This window comes from Actinia tenebrosa, unplaced genomic scaffold, assembly GCF_029948245.1.
Source record: "Actinia tenebrosa isolate PJP-AT-01 unplaced genomic scaffold, QUT_ActTen_1.0 PGA_scaffold6__47_contigs__length_16458017, whole genome shotgun sequence".
Lineage (NCBI taxonomy): Eukaryota > Metazoa > Cnidaria > Anthozoa > Actiniaria > Actiniidae > Actinia > Actinia tenebrosa.
In genome coordinates this window covers 394,505-414,801 of record NW_028292583.1, presented here as the reverse complement: position 1 = coordinate 414,801, position 20,297 = coordinate 394,505, and the positions used below count along the sequence as shown (strand labels likewise).

General features: G+C 36.3%; 1 protein-coding gene across 2 annotated transcripts in view; it reads right to left on the bottom strand.

Moving 5' to 3' along the window:
- The window catches only part of LOC116289094 (1-phosphatidylinositol 4,5-bisphosphate phosphodiesterase beta-1), a 39,561-nt gene that overhangs the window by 11,368 nt on the left and 7,896 nt on the right, over positions 1-20,297 (bottom strand). The window contains exons 4-26 of one of the 2 annotated variants that reach the window (XM_031695983.2): positions 16,719-16,939; positions 15,630-15,683; positions 14,838-14,925; positions 14,079-14,179; positions 13,141-13,304; positions 12,030-12,176; positions 11,168-11,325; positions 10,786-10,865; positions 10,135-10,219; positions 9,601-9,691; positions 8,844-8,953; positions 7,827-7,932; positions 6,281-6,365; positions 5,859-5,931; positions 5,684-5,735; positions 5,082-5,133; positions 4,798-4,900; positions 3,950-4,114; positions 3,275-3,374; positions 2,781-2,885; positions 2,206-2,312; positions 1,159-1,285; positions 34-303 (exon numbers count right to left, since the gene is read on the bottom strand). In XM_031695983.2, the coding sequence (XP_031551843.2) occupies positions 34-303; positions 1,159-1,285; positions 2,206-2,312; positions 2,781-2,885; positions 3,275-3,374; positions 3,950-4,114; positions 4,798-4,900; positions 5,082-5,133; positions 5,684-5,735; positions 5,859-5,931; positions 6,281-6,365; positions 7,827-7,932; positions 8,844-8,953; positions 9,601-9,691; positions 10,135-10,219; positions 10,786-10,865; positions 11,168-11,325; positions 12,030-12,176; positions 13,141-13,304; positions 14,079-14,179; positions 14,838-14,925; positions 15,630-15,683; positions 16,719-16,939 (2,644 nt within the window). The remainder of the gene's footprint in view (positions 1-33; positions 304-1,158; positions 1,286-2,205; positions 2,313-2,780; positions 2,886-3,274; positions 3,375-3,949; positions 4,115-4,797; positions 4,901-5,081; positions 5,134-5,683; positions 5,736-5,858; positions 5,932-6,280; positions 6,366-7,826; positions 7,933-8,843; positions 8,954-9,600; positions 9,692-10,134; positions 10,220-10,785; positions 10,866-11,167; positions 11,326-12,029; positions 12,177-13,140; positions 13,305-14,078; positions 14,180-14,837; positions 14,926-15,629; positions 15,684-16,718; positions 16,940-20,297) is intronic. The other variant, XM_031695984.2, reaches the window with a different exon arrangement.

Sequence of the window (20,297 nt, the reverse complement as noted above, 5' to 3'; positions counted from 1 at the left end):
TTCCTGATGGTAACTTCATCACAACCTTCTCACCTGGCTCTGAGGTGATAATAAGGGATGTGGTCTTGCCTTCTCTTCTCTTAGCACTGAACGTTCTCTTGCAGAGGGCAGTTGTTTCTGATGGTGGTGGTGTCTGTAGAGACTGTGCTCTTCCTGATACTGGATAAGGACTGGAGACTTGATGCTGTAGTTGTGGTTTCATTCCAGCTCCAAATGTGTCACGAAGACTTTCACGATGGACGAATTGGGAGATTGATGAGCCCCGACGTTGGCCTAAGATTGCTTCTGTTGCTGATAAGGAATCTAAAGAACAATCATTGAATGACAGTCAATACTGACAGAAGTGTAATGAATGTTTACTTTTTAGAGTGTGAATGGCAAATAAAAACAGTCAAGAAATTGAGTCCTTCAGTCAGCAGGCCAGTCACTGTCAGTCAGCAGGCCAGTCAGTATCAGTCAGCAGGCCTGCAGTCACTATCAGTCAGCAGGCCAGTCACTATCAGTCAGCAGGCCAGTCAGTGTCAGTCAGCAGTGCAGTCAGTGTCAGTCAGCAGTGCAGTCAGTGTCAGTCAGCAGTGCAGTCAGTGTCAGTCAGCAGTGCAGTCAGTGTCAGTCAGCAGTGCAGTCAGTGTCAGTCGGCAGTCCAGTCAGTGGGCAGTCCAGTCAGTGTCAGTCGGCAGTCCAGTCAGTGTCAGTCGGCAGTCCAGTCAGTGTCAGTCCAGTCAGTGTCAGTGTCAGTCCAGTCAGTGTCAGTCGGCAGTCCAGTCAGTGTCAGTCGGCAGGCCAGTCAGTGTCAGTCGGCAGGCCAGTCAGTCATTTGTTATAGAGCGTTTTCATGTGATGTCACAGCAGCCATTATGGGGTACCAAAACAATACATTTTCTATCCTCCGGGAATTGAACTCTTTTCTCACGTGAGTGAAAACGCTCTATAAAGTCAGTTTACCACAGTCAATAATTACAGCGATTTTTGATATTTTGCAAACTCTGACATTTCAACTGCTAGTTATGAAATTGATTTTTCATTGCCAGCATTGAAAGTTACTGACTGATTATTTTTGATTGATGGCAGCAAAAAATCAAATTTCAGCATTCAGCTTGCAACTAACAAGTTCGCAAAATATTGAAAACTGCAGTTAATAATGAGCTATTTACTAACCTCTTGGTTCTGATCTTTTGAATGACATGCTTTTAAATTTAGATTTTTCCTCAGGTTGTTGGTTCTGATTCTTTGGTGTACTGGTACCTTTAGTTGTTTCCTCAGGTGGACGTTCTTCAAATACCTCCTGCATTACATATATCACCCAGATGGGAAAAAAAGAAATGATCATTATCAGCATGTATGATGATTATTGTGCATCATCTATAACATATGATAGCCAGCAACCTGTATTATCACCATCATGTATATATCATCATATATCATGTATCATAGACATCATCATCATGTATCATCATCATCATGTATCATCTTTCATAGCCATCATCATTCATCATCATGTATCATCATCATGCATCATTCTCATCATGTATGTATCATCATCTATCATCATAGTCATCATCTTGCATCATCACCATCATGTATCTTCACATCATGCATCATGTGTCATTATCATCATCAGCATCATGTACACATCATCACCATGATCATCATGTATCATCACCATGATCATCTTGTATCATCACCATGATCATCTTGTATCATCACATCATGTATCATCATAACATCATAGCCATCATGTGTCATCACCATCTTCATAGGCATCATCATCATCATCATGTAGGCATCATCATCATGATCATCATGTATCATCTATTATAGCCATCATGTGTCATCATCATCATCAGCATCATGTAGGCATCATCATCATGATCATCATGTATCATCACATCATGTATCATCTATCATAGCCATCATGTGTCATTATCATCATCAGCATCATGTACACATCATCACCATGATCATCATGTATCATCACCATGATCATCATGTATCATCACCATGATCATCTTGTATCATCACCATCATGTATCATCACCATCATGTATCATCACCATCATGTATCATCACCATCATGTATCATCACCATCATGTATCATCTACCATATAGCCATCATAATTGTGTGTCATCATCATCATCACCATCATCATGTTTCATCATCTTCTCTTATAGCTTCAGTTTCACTAGGAGGACTTCCTACTTACATCTCCATCAACCTCCTCCTCCTCATCCAAAAGAGCAGCAAGCTGTTGCTGTCTCTTTTCTTCCTGAGACTGGTAGGCAATTGGATCACACAAAGCGGCAGCAAAATCTAAAATAATAAAGACTCAATGTCAGTGAAAAACATCCATAGGAAAAATAATTGATGAGTGAAAAAGGTCTATTATTAACCACTAAGAAGCTAGGGAAATCCAATAACCCATTTTAGCTTGGTTGTTTCCCAACGTTTTCCCATTTCAGACCACGTCATTCCCTAGAGTATCATTTCTTTGTTTAACAGCTGTGTATGAAAAGACACATGAATGCGAATACAACCCGAACAAAAAATCTTATTCCCAAGAGCATGTTACATGGTCTAAAATGGGAAAACATTATGCCCAAGCTAAAAAGGTCTATAGAGGTTGTTCACCATTACATGTCGACCACCTTGTTAGATGACACAACAACCTACAAAATCTGTTAAATCTCACTGCTCTCCTCTCACCACTAAAATGGCTGTCGTCATGTGATGGCGCAATACCTCTATTTGGTGGTGAATTCTTTTTATTTTTTGCCTCACCTTCAAAACCTGATGGAACATAGTCTTTGGTAACAATGTTGACAAATATCGTAGGAAGGCATAAAGGTTGATTACATTCATTTCTTAGCTTTATGTGCCGATAACCTGATAGGAAAAATATCAAAGAAAAGTTGATTCAAGAACACTTGTATGGCATTGACTACATTACTACATTACACCACAACACGCTAAAGTATGACTACATTAAATGTATTTGCACACTTCTATGGACATTTCAATGCGAAGCTGGATGGTTTACCAAATGTGGCCTGTAAAAGCTCCTTTAGCAGGAAAATGCCTGTGCATAGCAGTATGCAAATACATTAAATGTGCTCATACGTTTACTCGTTGCACTGTAGAATGTAACAAGAGCAGAATCTACAATCTGATATATGTTAGTCCTTCGTTCACTGTATGAGGTAACAGCTGTAACGATAGCAGAATTTACTGCTCAGACATAATAATACTTGCCGTTATTTTCTCTCATGACATACCTGGATGGAGTCCATCAACTGGTAATACTCTCTGACCAATGAGTTTACCACTTTCTTCATACACAGCTATTCTCAGGACAGCAAGACTTGGCAATACAACCTGTATGCAATTTTTAAAGCCCAAACAAAATAACATTAAATTTACTGGAAATGGGGCTCAAAGGACTATGCATAAAAAGGGTCAAGACAGTGTTTCTTCCCATCATTACTAAAATAGGGGATAAAGAAGAACCGGTTACTGATGATGTTCTCAAAATGTATGTTGATCTGATTACAGAGATCTTTAGTATCGGTTCTCAGGGCTTAAAATAATGGTCGCTCAGTGTCCAGTCATGATAAATGTTACTGGTCGAAATGACCGGCAATGCAAAGATTTGACTGGACAAGTTCCAATTCTGGCCCAACATTGTCCAATGACCAGCTGTTATTTCAAGTTCTGGGTTCTGCTCATCTTCTAAGTTACTAGACTGACAAAATAATTTTTACTATCCTGGTGAATATCCTATCCTATCCTACTATCCTGTGAATGTTAAGGCATCAGCAAGCTAGGAGCATTGAATCATATCCCCAACCCCTAAGGGTTCTATTCTCTGACCATTTTTGGTGAGACACATGAAATACAATGGCACAGAACTTATGCATCTGCTTTTTACTGGAGTAAGGTAGAAAACAAACCTTCTTAAATTCGAAAGGTTCTTCATCATAAACAGGATTTATTCCATTGTTTGGGACAACTTTAGTTCTGTATTTTTTCCTGACAGTGTCTGCAGGGAGCCCATACATGTCTACTTCTACGTATGTACCAACTTTCTTGTCTGTCAGCATCTGACCACTTATGACCTGATCAGAGTGGGAAAAAAATGATAAGCATTGTTGGATAGATGGGTGGCCAGGAAGGTGGGTAGATCGATAGAGGATTGGATGAGTGGATAATTGGTTGGATGGATGGTTGGATGGATGGGTGGATAGATGGGTGGACAGATAGGTGGATGGGTGGATGGATGAGTGGATAGATGGGTGGATAATTGGTTGGATGGATGGGTGGATAATTGGTTGGATGGATGGGTGGATAGATAGGTGGATGGGTAGATGGATGGGTGGATAGATGGGTGGATAGATAAGTGGATGGGTGGATGGATGGGTGGATAGATGGATGGATAGATGGGTGGATGGATGGGTGGATAGACGGGTGTATAGATGGGTGGATAGATGGGTGGATAGGTGGGTGGATAGATGGGTGGATAGGTGGGTGGATAGATGGGTGGATAGATAGGTGGATGGGTGGCTGGATCAATGGATGGTTGGATGAGTAAATGGATGGTTGGATGAGTGGATGGATGGATAAATGAATGGATAGATGGATGGATGTTTGGATGGATGCATGGATGTTTAGAAAGGATAGATGAGTGGATGGAAGGTTAGAATAACTGTGAACTAATGAACTAATGAATAAACCAAGTGTAAGATAAAAAATAAATATACTGATCATGATCATTGAATTTCCTAATCTCATTTGTTCATACTTTGACTGTTACTGCCCCAGCGATGATACCATCAACAGTAGACTCTGCAAATGGATCAAATGTTCTATCTGGTCTTCTCATGAAACTAGGCTTCAGTAAATACCTGTTTGGTTAACAACATAGAATGTTAAAAGATACATACATCCCTTTGTGGAGATTCCACCTCTCTTGACAGAAATGATTGTCATCAAACTGCAGAGTATCCCAAGCTCCCCAAACCACACGATAATGCCCCCCTCCCCTCACTCTTAAGAGTCATTTTTCATTAAAAGTAAACTACTTACCCACATCTGCCATTGTATTCAAATATTCCTAAATTCAACATCATTGGTAAATCTAAAGTAAATAAAATGTAAAAATGTCAGGATTAAATCATTTCAGTAGCAACTGCAAGAACATAGACAACAACAGCAGCAACAACAACAACAACGAAAGCAGCAGGGATAGCACTAACAACAGAAGTATTAGCAACTACAATGGCAGCAACAACAACATGAGCAGGAGCAGCAACAACTGCAATAGCAACAGCAGAATCAGCTGCAACAGAATCAGCAGCCACAAGCATCATCAGCAGCAGCAGCAACAAAAGCAGCAGCAGCAGTAGTAGCAGCAGCAGCAGTAGTAGTAGCAGCAGCAGTAGTAGCAGCAGCAGTAGTAGCAGCAGCAGCAGTAGTAGCAACAACAGCAGAAGCAACAACAGCACCAACAACAGCAGTAGTAGCAACAACAGCACCAACAAAGGAGTAACAGCAATAGCAACAAATAAAGTATAGCAACAGTAAACGATGAAATGACAACAAAATGCCAGCAGCAACAATTAATGCACTTTCCAGTAAAGAAAGACAACAATGTATCAAAAAATCACATAAAGAAGGCAATAACTTACCTAAAGTCTGGAAATTGAGTGCAACCAACTGACAACCAGCATTCCAAAAAATCTAAAACAGATAATATGAAAAAGGGTAAACATGTACTTCTGGAATTATTAAAATAGTGAAGTGTAGATTATTAGTACGAAATTGACAGCAAATAACTGGTTGTGCATCATGGACAGTACATACCTGCGGCATGAAGTTTTCAGATCCCACTCTCGTTCCTTTAGGGTATATACGACTAAGTTGTCTCTTATTATAACTAATGCAAGGGTTAAGAAAATTATATTATACAGACAGACCACGATGATACTATTCAAAGAAGTTTAGCCTTGAGTCCACACTTAAAACATCAAAAACCCTGAGATCCGACTTTTAGACCAATCACTGGATTGCCAAGTAATATGATACTAGTGTGGATTTTAAGATTTCAATGTCTTCTCCATGAGAGGAAAACAGTATTTTGGAAACACATTAAACATTGCCTAATGTTTTGCCATTGCGTAATAACATACACCGCCTTTTGATATATTGATATTCGAATAGTATTTAATGAAATTAGTCCAATAATTTAATTTACTTAGTGATCAGTGAAAATGGTTCAAGGATACTTGACAAATTCTACAGGTTTTTCCTTTAGCTGTCCCGTTGCAACAGTCTCCACAAATGATGACATTTCAAATGATCTATTTTTTTCTGTAGACAAAATTACAAATGTCAGCAATAATAATTAAATAGGTCTTAAGAAATATATTTTAAAAAATATAGAAAGGACTTGCTTATCAATGCAGGACTTGCAGATGTTCTTAGGGTCATCACGTCGTTACACAATAGTTCTCTCTAATATTGTGCGATGATGACCTTAGATTGTCTGCAAAGGAGGTTACTATTCTCTCACTGGCAACTATAACTTTATTAGGGAGTAGGATTAGCTTAAACTTTTCAGGTTGCTCTCAATATACTATTAAATATTATAAATAATTATAAAATAAATCAAATAGTACGTACGCTGTGATTGGTTGATAGCCATATTTGCATGAGGGTATGTAAACACAGTTGTGACGTCACACATTTCGTGTTTTCCCGGTACAAGTTCAAAAATTTACAGTTTTTTTCAAGGAAAAAAATGCCCCCAAAAATGTATTTTGAAGACGAAGTTCCAAATTTTGACATGTGTCAGGGCCACAGGCATAACCCTATGGTGTCATGCAGGTGTTTCTGATTGTAATATTGATCATGACAATCTCTTGTTGGTCACCGTAACGAGAATTCCCTCAGGAGCTACAACGCACGTCCTTCGTCAGGATAGCCTCGGTTGTTCAGTGAAGTGCTTTCTAATGATTTAAATGCACTGTCCGATAAGGAATACAAGTATTTCAAGGAAACAGCCAGCAGCTTCAAACTCTTTCCAGCGATAGCTCTTCAACTCCACAAAATATTTTCTCGAGGCAAGACGAAACAATCGACTTCGCTGCCGTGTTTTCTGGCTGTCAAATTGAGCAAAACCACATTTCTTTCAACTGAGAATTCCAGTCACAGTGACACTCAGTTATCTACTTTTGATCACTTTCGTAAAGATAATCAATTCTGAAATCTTTTATTAATATTTATATTCAATCTTTGAACATTTCTTTGTATTTGTTTTAAAGTTTTAGAATGATAAATATTTAAAATAGCTAGCGATTCTTTCTGGCTTCACATTTGCCTCCTTGGCGTTTATTACACGAAATTTGATTGGCTAACGATCGAAGTTCGTGATGTATGGAGAATTTTTATTTTGATATGAGAATCAAATTCAAATAAAGATTTATTTTCTTGCAAGTGGTAATGTTTTCCCTTAGTATTTATTTCATAAAAGCAATAGAAAACGTTTTTCTCTGTGTTTACATAGCCTGATAGCAACACTCGGGGGGTTGGGAGAATTCTCGACAGTTATGCAAACCCTCGACTACGTCTCGGGTTTGCATAACTGTCTTGAATTCTCCCAACCTCCCCTCGTGTTGCTATCAGGCTATGTAAACACGGAAAAAGTTTTCTATTGCTTAATTAAATGTTACAATAACACTATATCTATATCTAACTGGCAACTAGCCAAAGGATGGATGGCCCATAGTCTCTAGTGAATGTGCTAAGAACAACAAATGAAAACATGCTTACTTGCAGAGTTCTCAAAGCTTTTGAAGTGAACTGGTTGGATGTAGTTGACCAGTTCAGATAGAGCTGTATCTGGTGCAGCTTCTTCTTCTACTTGGTCTCGATCTTTCTGTAAAAGGAAAAATCAAATGGGAATTGAAAAAATGGAAAACAATGAATGGAAAATGCAAAACAATGAATGGAAAATGGAAAAAATGAATGGAAAATGGAAAAAATGAATGGAAAATGCAAAACAATGAATGGAAAATGGAAAAAATGAATGGAAAATGCAAAACAATGAATGGAAAAAATGAATGGAAAATGGAAAAATGAATGGAAAATGCAAAACAATGAATGGAAAATGGAAAAAATGAATGGAAAATGCAAAACAATGAATGGAAAATGGAAAAAATGAATGGAAAATGGAAAAAAATGAATGGAAAAAATGAATGGAAAATGGAAAAAATGAATGGAAAATGCAAAACAATGAATGGAAAATGGAAAAAATGAATGGAAAATGCAAAACAATGAATGGAAAATGGAAAAAATGAATGGAAAATGCAAAACAATGAATGGAAAATGGAAAAAATGAATGGAAAATGGAAAAAAATGAATGGAAAAAATGAATGGAAAATGGAAAAAATGAATGGAAAATGCAAAACAATGAATGGAAAATGGAAAAAATGAATGGAAAATGCAAAACAATGAATGGAAAATGGAAAAAATGGATGGAAAATGCAAAACAATGAATGGAAAATGGAAAAAATGAATGGAAAATGGAAAAAAATGAATGGAAAACAATGAATGGAAAATGGAAAACAATGAATGGAAAATGCAAAACAAAGAATGGAAAATGAAAAACAATGAAGGGAAAATGAAATTTTTTGCATAATACTATGTTTTAATAAGCATAACGATAAAATTAGACCAAATCTCAACGTCATTAAAACTGCATGCTGGTCCAATCCTTTGAGACTTGATTAAATTTCAAAAACTAAATTAAGGTGTCAAAAAGAACCTTTTTCCACCCAAAACACTTACTGAATTATCGTTGTTCTCTACTACTTCACCATTCATTTCTGGTTTATTTTCACCATTTTCTGTGGTATTGTCAGTTATAGTGGTCTGAGCAGAAGTGTCATTTTCATTTCCTACGAAAAAATGACAACTTGTCAGGCATTTGGCCTCGATTATATTTACTCTTAAGATTGACCAGGATTTTTAGGCTAATGGAATATTTTAACAATAATACTGCCACCATTTTTGATCGCAATGCATTATAGGGTGTCCAGGAGGCAAATAAAGCTGTGTTACATTGATATTAACAGCTCACCACAAGAGAATATAACAAAAGATTAATTAAGATGGCACATTGATTATCTTTACCCATAAAAGAAAGGCAAACACATGAAACTCTCTATATAAAGTCCTTTTTTTTCTTTTTTTTAACGAGGATAGCACTCAATAGCCAGTGGCTAACAAACCTGTGGCCCTCATTCCGCGATCAAATTTGAATTTAGGAGTTGATTTTTGTGGAGGGAGGTAAACTGGAGAACCCGGAAAATCCTCGAAGCACAGGAGAGAACCAACAAACAACTCTACTAACATACAACACCGAACCTGACGGGACTTGAACTCAGGGTCGCATTGATGAGAGGTGAGCACTCACACCACTATGCCACCATGTGCTTCCCGTGCTTCTCTCTATCTATTTTTTCATTTGTTTTGTTTTGCCCCCTGGCAAGATGGCTGCTGTATTGATGAAGAAGTAGTCCATTGCGCAATGTTATTCACTCACCTTCCTCTCGTTTAGACGTTCTTTTTTTATTCTTGATTATGATTTTTCTTAATAATGATTTGAGGGAAGGTAGAGGTTTGCCATCCTCAAGCTCAAAAGAGAAAAAAACACAAATAAACTTAGATTTCAGACTTTTAAATTACCTACAACCCCTTACCTGCATCAACTCCCTTACCTACACCCCCTTACCTACATGCAACTCCCTTACCTACATCCCTCTTTACCTACATGCACCTCCTTATATTACATCCCTCCTTTAACCTACACCCCCTTACTTACACCTCCCTTACCTACACCCACTTACTTACACCCCCCTTACCTACATGCACCTCCTTATATATTACATCCCTCTTTTAACCTACACCTTTCTTTCCAGCATTCTTATTTTGCTTTACATAATTAATTGCAACTCGCAATTCCAACTTTTCCTAGCCTTTGCAAGTCCCTTATCCTAATTCCCCTTCCATTTGTTAATAGCTCACCACCACCTTATGGGAGAGGTACCAAGGAGGCAATGAATCTCACTTAACTTACTGGATACTCTTCTAGTGGTTTATCAAGCAGCATGTCTCCGAAGATGTTCACACAGTAGGCAGCCATCTTGGACTGTTGTTTGGGGCTAAGCAATAACAACAATATGGCACATAAAAAGTTGAATATTGAATTAAATAATAAAAAATATATAAATGTTGATATTTACTTTCAATTTTGCTCGGGTGGGAGACCTAACTGTGAGTAAACTGAGATGCCATGCTTAATTAAACTGTATCACTGTTTTTCCATTTCTAAACAACACTTTCTTGTGAGTATTAATTCACACTTCTATAATTAAAGCTTTAAAAAATATAGTTTTACATAGTGTTACTGTCCTACTTCTCTAACTTTGAACACTCAAGTTTGTCAACCAATCAGAGTTGGAAGCAAAACAATAGAATTAAAGTTACATGTATTGAAAGTCTATAAAAGCTATTCAAGGAGATGAAATGAAGAAAGAGAAAGAAAAAATAAAAGTATATTTACACAACTAAAAAATTAGATAAAATAATCTAAAGTGTTCACGGTAGAACGACAGTAAACTACAAATCTTACTATACATGGTATATCATCTGAAATGGGACAACAATGATTTGGTCTATTGGGATAAATGCAAATTTAGTTTTTTATTTGGTATCATTCAAAACTCACGTGCAGTGATTTTCAAAGGATAGGATCACTGGATAGTCAGTTGTCTTGAAGGCACACTCTGCGATGGCTTCTATCACATCCTAACAACAACAGATAACAACTGGTCATGACAAGTCACAATCTAGTTCCATAGGCTTATATAATCCAGTTGTTAATTCTTAATGAGCCTCCCCTATGAAGCCTCAAGCGCTGCAACAAAAAACATACCTCCCCTAACTGTTGGCTGATCATTGGCCAACAATCAGCCAACTGTCAACCAATGATTGGCCAATGCTCAGCCATACGCAGTGTCCAACTGTCAGACAATGACTGACCGACTGTTGGACAAAGTTAAAAGGTCTATTGTTTTGCATAATCATATTTCAACTCTCAGGTAACAAACCTTGAAAGCAATTTCAGTACAAAATGTCATTCCATGAGTAATTACTGGTTCTTGTTCTTCTGTTCTGCCATCCCAGCAGTCCAACTCTATACAACGACAACCTATTAACAGTACTTGTCTGTAAATCTCTACAGATGATTTTCCTGTTAATTGATGACCTAAAAAAAACATTACAAATGAAAGCAATTAAAATGACTAATTATATCAGCCTAAAGGTTGTTTTAGGGATTGATCTGTGAGTCAGTCATAACCTGACTTAGATCAGCCCAGAGGTTGTTTTTGGGATTGATCTGTGAGTCAGTCATAACCTGACTTAGATCAGCCCAGAGGTTGTTTCAGGGTTGGATCGGTGAGTCAGCCATAACCTGACTTAGATCAGCCCAGAGGTTGTTTTAGGGATTGATCTGTGATTCAGTCATAACCTGACTTAGATCAGCCCAGAGGTTGTTTTAGGGATTGATCTGTGAGTCAGTCATAACCTGACTTTGATCAGCCCAGAGGTTGTTTTAGGGTTTGATCTGTGAGTCAGTCATAACCTGACTTTGATCAGCCCAGAGGTTGTTTTAGGGATTGATCTGTGAGTCAGTCATAACCTGACTTTGATCAGCCCAGAGGTTGTTTTAGGGTTTGATCTGTGAGTCAGTCATAACCTGACTTTGATCAGCCCAGAGGTTGTTTTAGGGATTGATCTGTGAGTCAGTCATAACCTGACTTAGATCAGCCCAGAGGTTGTTTTAGGGATTGATCTGTGAGTCAGTCATAACCTGACTTTGATCAGCCCAGAGGTTGTTTCAGGGTTTGATCTGTAATTTTCAGGGTATCTGTAATATTCGAAGGTTTAAAGACTATTTTCAAGCCATACCTGTTAGGTACGTATTATGTGAAGAATTAATAAAATAATGAGCTAGATTCTGTGTCATGTCCTGATGAATGGACAGTCTGTCTGGATTGATGATTGTGTTATCATAACTCATAAGGTATCTTGTTAAGCCACGGACTGAGAAATGTCCTGAAATACAATGGGGAAAAAGATAAGAAAACAGTATACTGTGGCTTCCAGAGGGTCTTTTACTTCAGTGGTTCCAATTGTCATGTAGGTATATAATGCAGGGGATTGCCGAGATTTTTGCCTGGGAAGAGAGGGGGGAGGCATTTTCAGAACATCGGTAAGTCAAAATTATCATGTGACTAAAGGCCCCCTTGGCCCTGTCTGCACCCCTTCCATGTTGACTCAGTTGGTTGGGCATCATCAGTCTGTTGTGAAGGTTGTAGGTTGAAGCGTCAGCCAGACCAATGCTCAGGGTTTTAAATGTATGTGTACAAGGTACTGCTTTCATAAATGTGGCTAAGGTGAACATGTAAAATTGCAGTCATCCCAATCAGGGGTGATAAAAATAAAGTGCCAAATAATTAATTTGTGACATGTCATCTTTTCTCTATATCAAAATAATGAACACTAGAGAGTGCATACAATATACCCACAAAAATTTTAAGTAAATGATCAATTGCCCTATTTCACTAAGACATCATCAGAACAATCTATTGTTTAAACGCAAAGGATCATGGTTGTTGCGGGGGGGGGGGGGGGTCAATTCAACACAAATTCACTGGAAATTGTTCTAAAACCCATATCAATCCACAAAGAGAAGTAGATCGAATAGTCAGCAAACGCTCAGAATATTTTTTAGTACATATTAACACATATTACATCTGAAAACCAGGCCATTTTAGATTAAGCTGTTTTGCTAGGAGCAAATTTTGCTGAATTTTCTATTGGATTTGGCAATTCTATTCCCCACATATTAAACAAGCAGTGACGTCATAGTGAAATAGGGCAATTATAGAAATCATTGCAAAGTTTTGTCGGTCTACGGTCTCCTGAGGTCTACTGAAGTTACTGATTTTGTGCAATTTCTTACAATGAAAGTTTTTCATGGACGTATGGTGTGCAATTAATCAATGATATAGGTTACCTTTTTTCACAAAGTCCTTATTGGGCTCGTATTTGTTAATAATTTCTTGTGCCTTCTCAGGATCACAGTAGGGAAACAGAATTTCATTCAACCGAGGGTCTCGTTGGTTGTTATTAATAAAATCCACTACTTGTTCTGTCGTTAAATAAGGCTTTTTCTTTGCACTGCAAAAAAAGAAAGAACTCATTTTAAAATGTGTCATATTCAGTAATCCAAAAGTAGAAATTGTTAATTGTTCCACATTTTCTTGGCTGTCATGACATCCCTGTCTACAATAAGGGACTGTATCAAGAGAAATCATGACTTGGGGTTTCCATACCCTTTAAAACCTCCAGTAAAGATATAAACATTTCTGGATCTCCTTGCCAAGGTTACTGGGTATCAATTTTTGACCCTTGCGTATACTCCCATTTGGGGTTCACCTTTTGCTCAGTCTTAGCCTCGATTGTGCATTTATAAATGTGTTCTTTTCTTTTATTACGGTCCATTGTATAGTAAGGAATGTATGCACTACAGATCAATATGCGTCGATTAAAATGCCACCAGTTTTGGTTGAATAGCTGAATATAATAACGCACAATCGAGACAGACTGAAAGAGAACTCGAAACTGGAGTATTGTGTAGTTCCATAAAATATCCATACCCCACCCATGGAGGAAATTGGAAATTCTGGAGGGGAGAGGGGGTAGAGAAAGAATAAAATTACAGAGTTCGCATGGAAGAAAATCGGAAGTTCCTGGATTGGAGGTAGGGGGTCCTTTTACAAATTTCCTCTGTGGTGGGGTATGGATATTTTCTGGAACTACACATTTGCTTTCTCTGAGCAACCCTCCACAATCAAGTATAGCAGAGGACCCCACCCTAACAAATAGGGATAACATGGCTCTTTTAAGTCAAAGGACATTTGTCAAACAAAGGTTATGTAAAGATACACTTACATTTCAGAGAAAATTTTATCAATATCTTGTCTATTGCAAAGTCGATTGTAGAACTTGAGGAAAATTTCAAAAGTGAATTCATCTAGACTTATTAGATCATTCTGAAAAATAGCATTTTTGATAAACATCAAATAAAGGCTTGTTAAAATAACAAAATTAATGTAACTTCTTTAGTTACAATAGGCATGATGGCATCATTTTACTACCATTACCAAAATGCTTCGCAAATTTTCTTTCTTATTCAAATTTGTATTTCCTTAGGAGAATAATAAGACAATTCGTGCTAATTAACTGAACAAAAGGAAGTGTGCAAAGGGAGTCTGGTAGAATGCAAATAATATACCCGTGAAATAGATAGCTAGCTAACTAATTACTAACTTTGTGCTATTGGTTGCCTAAATCTAATTAGTTAAAGAAATAGGCGAACCGTGACAGGTAAACTAGTGCAAGTGTGCTACTCAAGGGCGCATATTTTAAAATATTTTTAAACACACTTACAAAAACTGAAACAATATTTTGTTGTACATGCATGCTTTTCCTTCTTATAATTTTACATGTTCACATTTTATCTATTCATTTGCATATTGAGTTGTCACTCTAATAAATGCCCGTTCCCTTGTCATGCCTCACTGAATGTCTATAGCTTGTCTAATTAAGCACTAACTATCTCCTATTTCATCCTAACTATTTCACGGGTATATTATTTGCACTCTAGTGGTAGTAAATGATGCTATAATGCAAGTGACCTATTAGTCTTACCTTTCCATGTGGTAAACCAACAGACTGCAAGGCTTCTTGCACCCGTTTCCTGTCTTCTTTACTAGAGCTAGTAATATATTTGATAATACTGGGGGAAAGAAACAAATTATACATACATTAATCATCCCTTCAATGTTTGACAAAAATATTGGGTCTGGAAAATTAATTTTGTATGAAGAAGAAAGAACTGTTCATTACTAGAGCTAGTAATTAATATATTTGATAAATTATAATGAAAAAGAAATATAAATTAGCCATGACACAGTGTCAAGCGTCTATTTAAAAATCCCTCTGTAAACAAAACTATTGCGTCTTTATTTTTTCCCATTTTTCACACCTATATAATTAATCCTTTCATTCAAGAAAATGTTGGTCATATTGAACACTAGAGGGGTGGGAATTCCACAAGAGAATCCTGCAGTGAAAGACTGAGGTACATTAAATAAAACCAATAGGTGGTTAGCCATAATTATCCAAGATGTTGTGCTGGTTGACTTCTGTCAATTGAAACCCACTGCTTTAGCTATCATGCACTTGGTGGACAAATATCATAAAAGGGCTTTTAAGATACTGGTCATTAGATAATGTCTTGCCCACAATTAGAACTTGTCTAATCAAAAATTTGTCTAGTTGGTCACCTTGAGCCAGAAACAAGGTATGACCAAGCTATCATGACCAATTGGTGACTGACCAGCTTTCATTTTACATAAACCTTGCAAAAAGCATCTCTTCTGATCGAGTAGTATGTAATACACAGTTTACACATTTGTGGTCAAAAAATGTCAAACTTACTTTTTGACTAGAACTTTTCCATCTGGGCTAACCGTGACACAGAGCTTTGTATAACTATTGAAAAGAAATAATATATGATTACTACTTAATACCTAATAGTATGTCCCCCTCCGACTACCTCAAGACCCTATTATTTTTTCTTTGTTAACTATTAACCCCTCCCTGTGAGATATACAAAGAACTGCCCACTCTGTTCCCCCTCTTAAATCATAAATGTATGTTTTTAATTGGGTAAGACATGAAATTAGTGCACCGACCAGTTTTGGTTATTTTACCATATCTTTCATGAAGGAAGTTGCTTTTTATATCTAACATAATATATTATTTTATTTTTATACAGATATTATTTTCCTGTTAATATTATGATCGTAATTTGATTAGATGCTTCATACTGTGCATTTGATTATAATTTCAACATATTAATTTGCACATTATAAATATTAAATATCATCATCATCATCATCATTACTATAACCCCTCCCCTACCCTCCTATACACTACACCCTACACCCCAGAAATCCCAATAGACCAGTTTCGAATTCCAAATTACCGCTGTGTTTCTTGATTACAGACTCATTTGTACAGGATTAGCCTTGAGTTTGTGCAGAATGTTCACGTGTTCCAGTCAAGGTCCATCGAGTTTCAAAGTGTTTGTATTGTTGAAGTTGTGCATTCTTTACTTTACTGTTGGTATTTGTAAATATTTAGACACTGATGCGAGGCTAACCCTGTGCAAATGAGTCTGTAATCAAGAAACACAGCGGTAATTTGGAATTCGAAAGGGGTCTATTGGCCAAAAGTACAAAATCAATGCACCTGTCCTGATAACAGCACTTGCCTCTCACCATTGGATCCTGGATTCGATTCCCAGACTCAGTGTTGTGGCAGTGTACAGTAGCTTGTCGGTTTTCAACTGTGCTTCTTTCCACAGTTTTGTTCGCCACTGCCTATTAATTAATATTATAAGGGCTGCCCTCTCGAAATAAGGACTTATTAATTTCTCTTAATACAACTTTCCCAATCATAGAAAAATATAATTTATATAAATATTTAATTTTAACTGACAATATAGCAATATATTTTACATACTGTTTCTGAAGATATGTCGATGGGCATACATTAATTGCCAGAATATTATGTATCAGTTTGTTTAATGCTTCAGTCCATTGAGTGGCAATATTTGCTGAACCTGATACTAGATTGATGAAAATCACATCTACCATATTCATTCCATGTACTATCGTTACTGTTTTGTTTAGCAATTCCTCGTCTGTACCACCAGTTCTCACAGAGTCTCTTAACTTGGGATCCTGAAAGGAAGATCAAATAAATTATTGTAAAGAAAGAGCTTTGTATTGGGCTTCCTGTGTTAAACCACAGGTTACCCAATGTCAATGTGTAGTTGTAGAAAAAATTGGATCAAATTCCAGTGTTTTGCTTTTCTCTTTGGGAACTAAGAATACTACAATAAGCCTTTTCATAGTTTAAGAATCGATTCCACTGCGCATGCGATTTTATCCCAAATTTCTCACCTTCCTTTGTTTAATTAAGAACAAAAGAAGGTTTCGATAAAAGAAGGTGAGAAATTCGGGATAAAATCGCATGCGCAGTGGAATGGATTCTTAAACTATGAAAAGGCTTATATATTCATAGGCATTAATGCCACTCCCCCACCCCTCCTACCTACCCTTCCTATTAACGTTTCTAAAACCAGAGCTATGTAAAAATACTTCCTGGAAAAAACAGTAATGTGCAGTCCCAAAAATTATCCATACCCCCTTCACAGAGGAATTTTATAAAGACACCCCCCTACCCCCAAAAATTCTAATTTTCTTCCATACAAATTCTGTAATTTTTGTTCTTTCTCTGACCCCCCTACTCTTTGGAAATTCCAAATTCCTCTGTGGGGTGGGTATGGATGATTTCTGGAACTACACATTCCTCTCCGAGGTGATGTAAAGGTTAGAAAAGAGAGAATATTCATATTATACTCATCCACTTCCACACTTTCGAGAATTTGACACATTTAATCCTTTCTCTTGTCAAAATAGAATAACTTGTTAATATAGCTGAGTTCAAGTTGATAACTTGCAGGTTTTAATTCATTTGGACATTCATTCATGCTACTTAGCTTGATTTACCCTGTTGTGCTATTTTTGAATAGCTATTACTATATTTTTCTTTAAAAAAAATATTTAAGACTAACACTAAATGATTATTTTTTTTAAAATAAGCACAAAGCACGAATTACTAAATACCCTTAGGATAATACTGTCTTGTCAGTACTGATTACCATGGATAAAAATACAGATTGAAATGGTTTGTCAGACAACCGAATGTAAACAATTCCATCTAGTATGACAGAGATGAAAGAGATTGGACAATAATATAGGACAAAATGAAATAGACATAATGGAGCCAAAGTTTCTAATGGTCTGTCAACATTAGCTTCACTGGTGGTGTGAAATACATGTTCTACAGACATGAACTAAATGTCTATGAGACAAAAACGGAAGAGAAACTTTGATCTGTTCCAAACTTGACAGATTGTGGTAAAACAGTAGATTCAATATATCACTGAGGGAAATTTCTTTGAATGAGAAAAATTTTTTAAATGGTAAATGACAAAATTTTGCTTGCCAATTCCCACCTATTCCCTATTTCCTGTTGCCATTGCTTAGTTCCAGAAATAATCCATACCCAGCTCTCAAAGGAATTTGGAATTTCCAAAGGTCTGGTGGGGGAGTCAGTGAAATAACAAAATTACAAAGTTTTTATAGGAGAAAATTGGAATTTCTGGGGTGGGGTCTTTTAAAAAAGGGGGAGGAGTAGGGATGGTTTCTCCCCATTGCAGATTTCTTCTCCTTTCAACTAAAGAATAGCGAGCAGCTTGGAGAGCTAGAAATATCTGCTATGAAATAAATTTATTTATATTTTGTTGAATACATGCATTTACACTTCCTAGAATCCTTTATATAAAATTCTAAAATACAATCACTTTCCATAATCATATTCATCAAATAAATTATTAAAAGTAAGTATTTCATATTTCATATTTAGTCTGAATGCATGTCATCCTTGAGTACATATTTTTCAAATGAAGACACATCCTTGGGAAACTAATGAATCTAGTACTTGTCATAAGTATATATAAACTTGAATCATTTATCCCTAAGCAAACTCACATTTATTGAGAGCTTAAGGAAGGACTAAATAGCGGACAGTCTAATCTTGGAATGTGTAAGCATGTACCGGAGACTGACATCTTGATAAAATGAATGAACCTCACATATCAATTCATGTTTATTAACATGAGCCTTTTATCTCAAGGTAAACATGTATTTAGAAAAGAGCTTGATCGCAAGATCTCATTATATGGCTAAGCAGTCAGGCAAAGAGTAAATAAACTATAAGCTTGTAGTAATTGTGCTGTCAACAATAACCCACTTAGTTGACTACTGGATCAATCATAGACACTATCAAAAAGAAACCGCATTCATGCATGCGAAGGCGTATCATTCAAAATACATTAAATCCATTTTAGATGAAATGCTGGATTACATATGACGAAATCTGAGATCACTACCTAATTGCGTAAGTAGACAATTATTGACAAGCTACACGATTTCCAACTTCAAAACATCAAGCAAAACCAGTTAAGAGGGTTTATTTTGGCAGTGTGTATTAACTAAAGTTAAGATTTTTCATTTCTTTGAATTTATGCAAAATTTTTCTAATAAATCTTTTCTAGGAAATCATCAAAAACTAGCTACTGAACATTGTATTACTCAAGGTATTGTGTCTATGCAAGCTGTTATATTAAAAAACCAACCCATGCCCACCACAATAATTAAACATTTCTATCTTTGCAGAGACAATATGACTTCTGTCAAGTGGAAAATTGAACTAGTAATTTATATCTATTATATATATAATTGACAACCTGGTATATTTATAATGGGGGTAAGTAAGGACGTAGTTTGCTGAAGCCAAGTTGCATTTCTTCCTCAAGAAGGATTTCTTGGTTCTTTTTAACACTCCAAATTTATGCAGCTCTATGTAAGACTTTAAATATGTCATTGTTATTAATCAGTTGATATGAACTTGTTAGATTTTTGATTATTGTAAATTAATAAACATTTCATTCACTCACATGTACTTCATTCCTTTATTCATCCATCCATCCATTGATTGATTCATTCATCCATCCATTGATCGATTGATTGATTGATTCATTCATTTATTCATTGATTGATTGATTCATTAATTCATTTATTCATCCATCCACATTGATTGATTGATTGATTGATTGATTCATTTATTTATTCATGCATTCATCCATCCATTCATTGATTGGTTGATCCATTTATTTATTTATCCATCCATTGATTGATTGATTGATTCATTTATTCATGCATTCTTCCATCCATTCATTCATTGATTCATTCATCCATCCATTCATTGATTCATTTATTCATGCATTCATCCATCCATTCATTCATTGATTCATCCATCCATTCATTCATTGATTCATTGATTCATTTATTTATTCATTCTCTCATTTTCATATTCATTTAATCATCCAGTTATCCATTCCTCCATCTATTCATTTATTCAGTCATTGAAATTGAAAATAAATTTTAACTTGAGTATTGCAAATAATACACT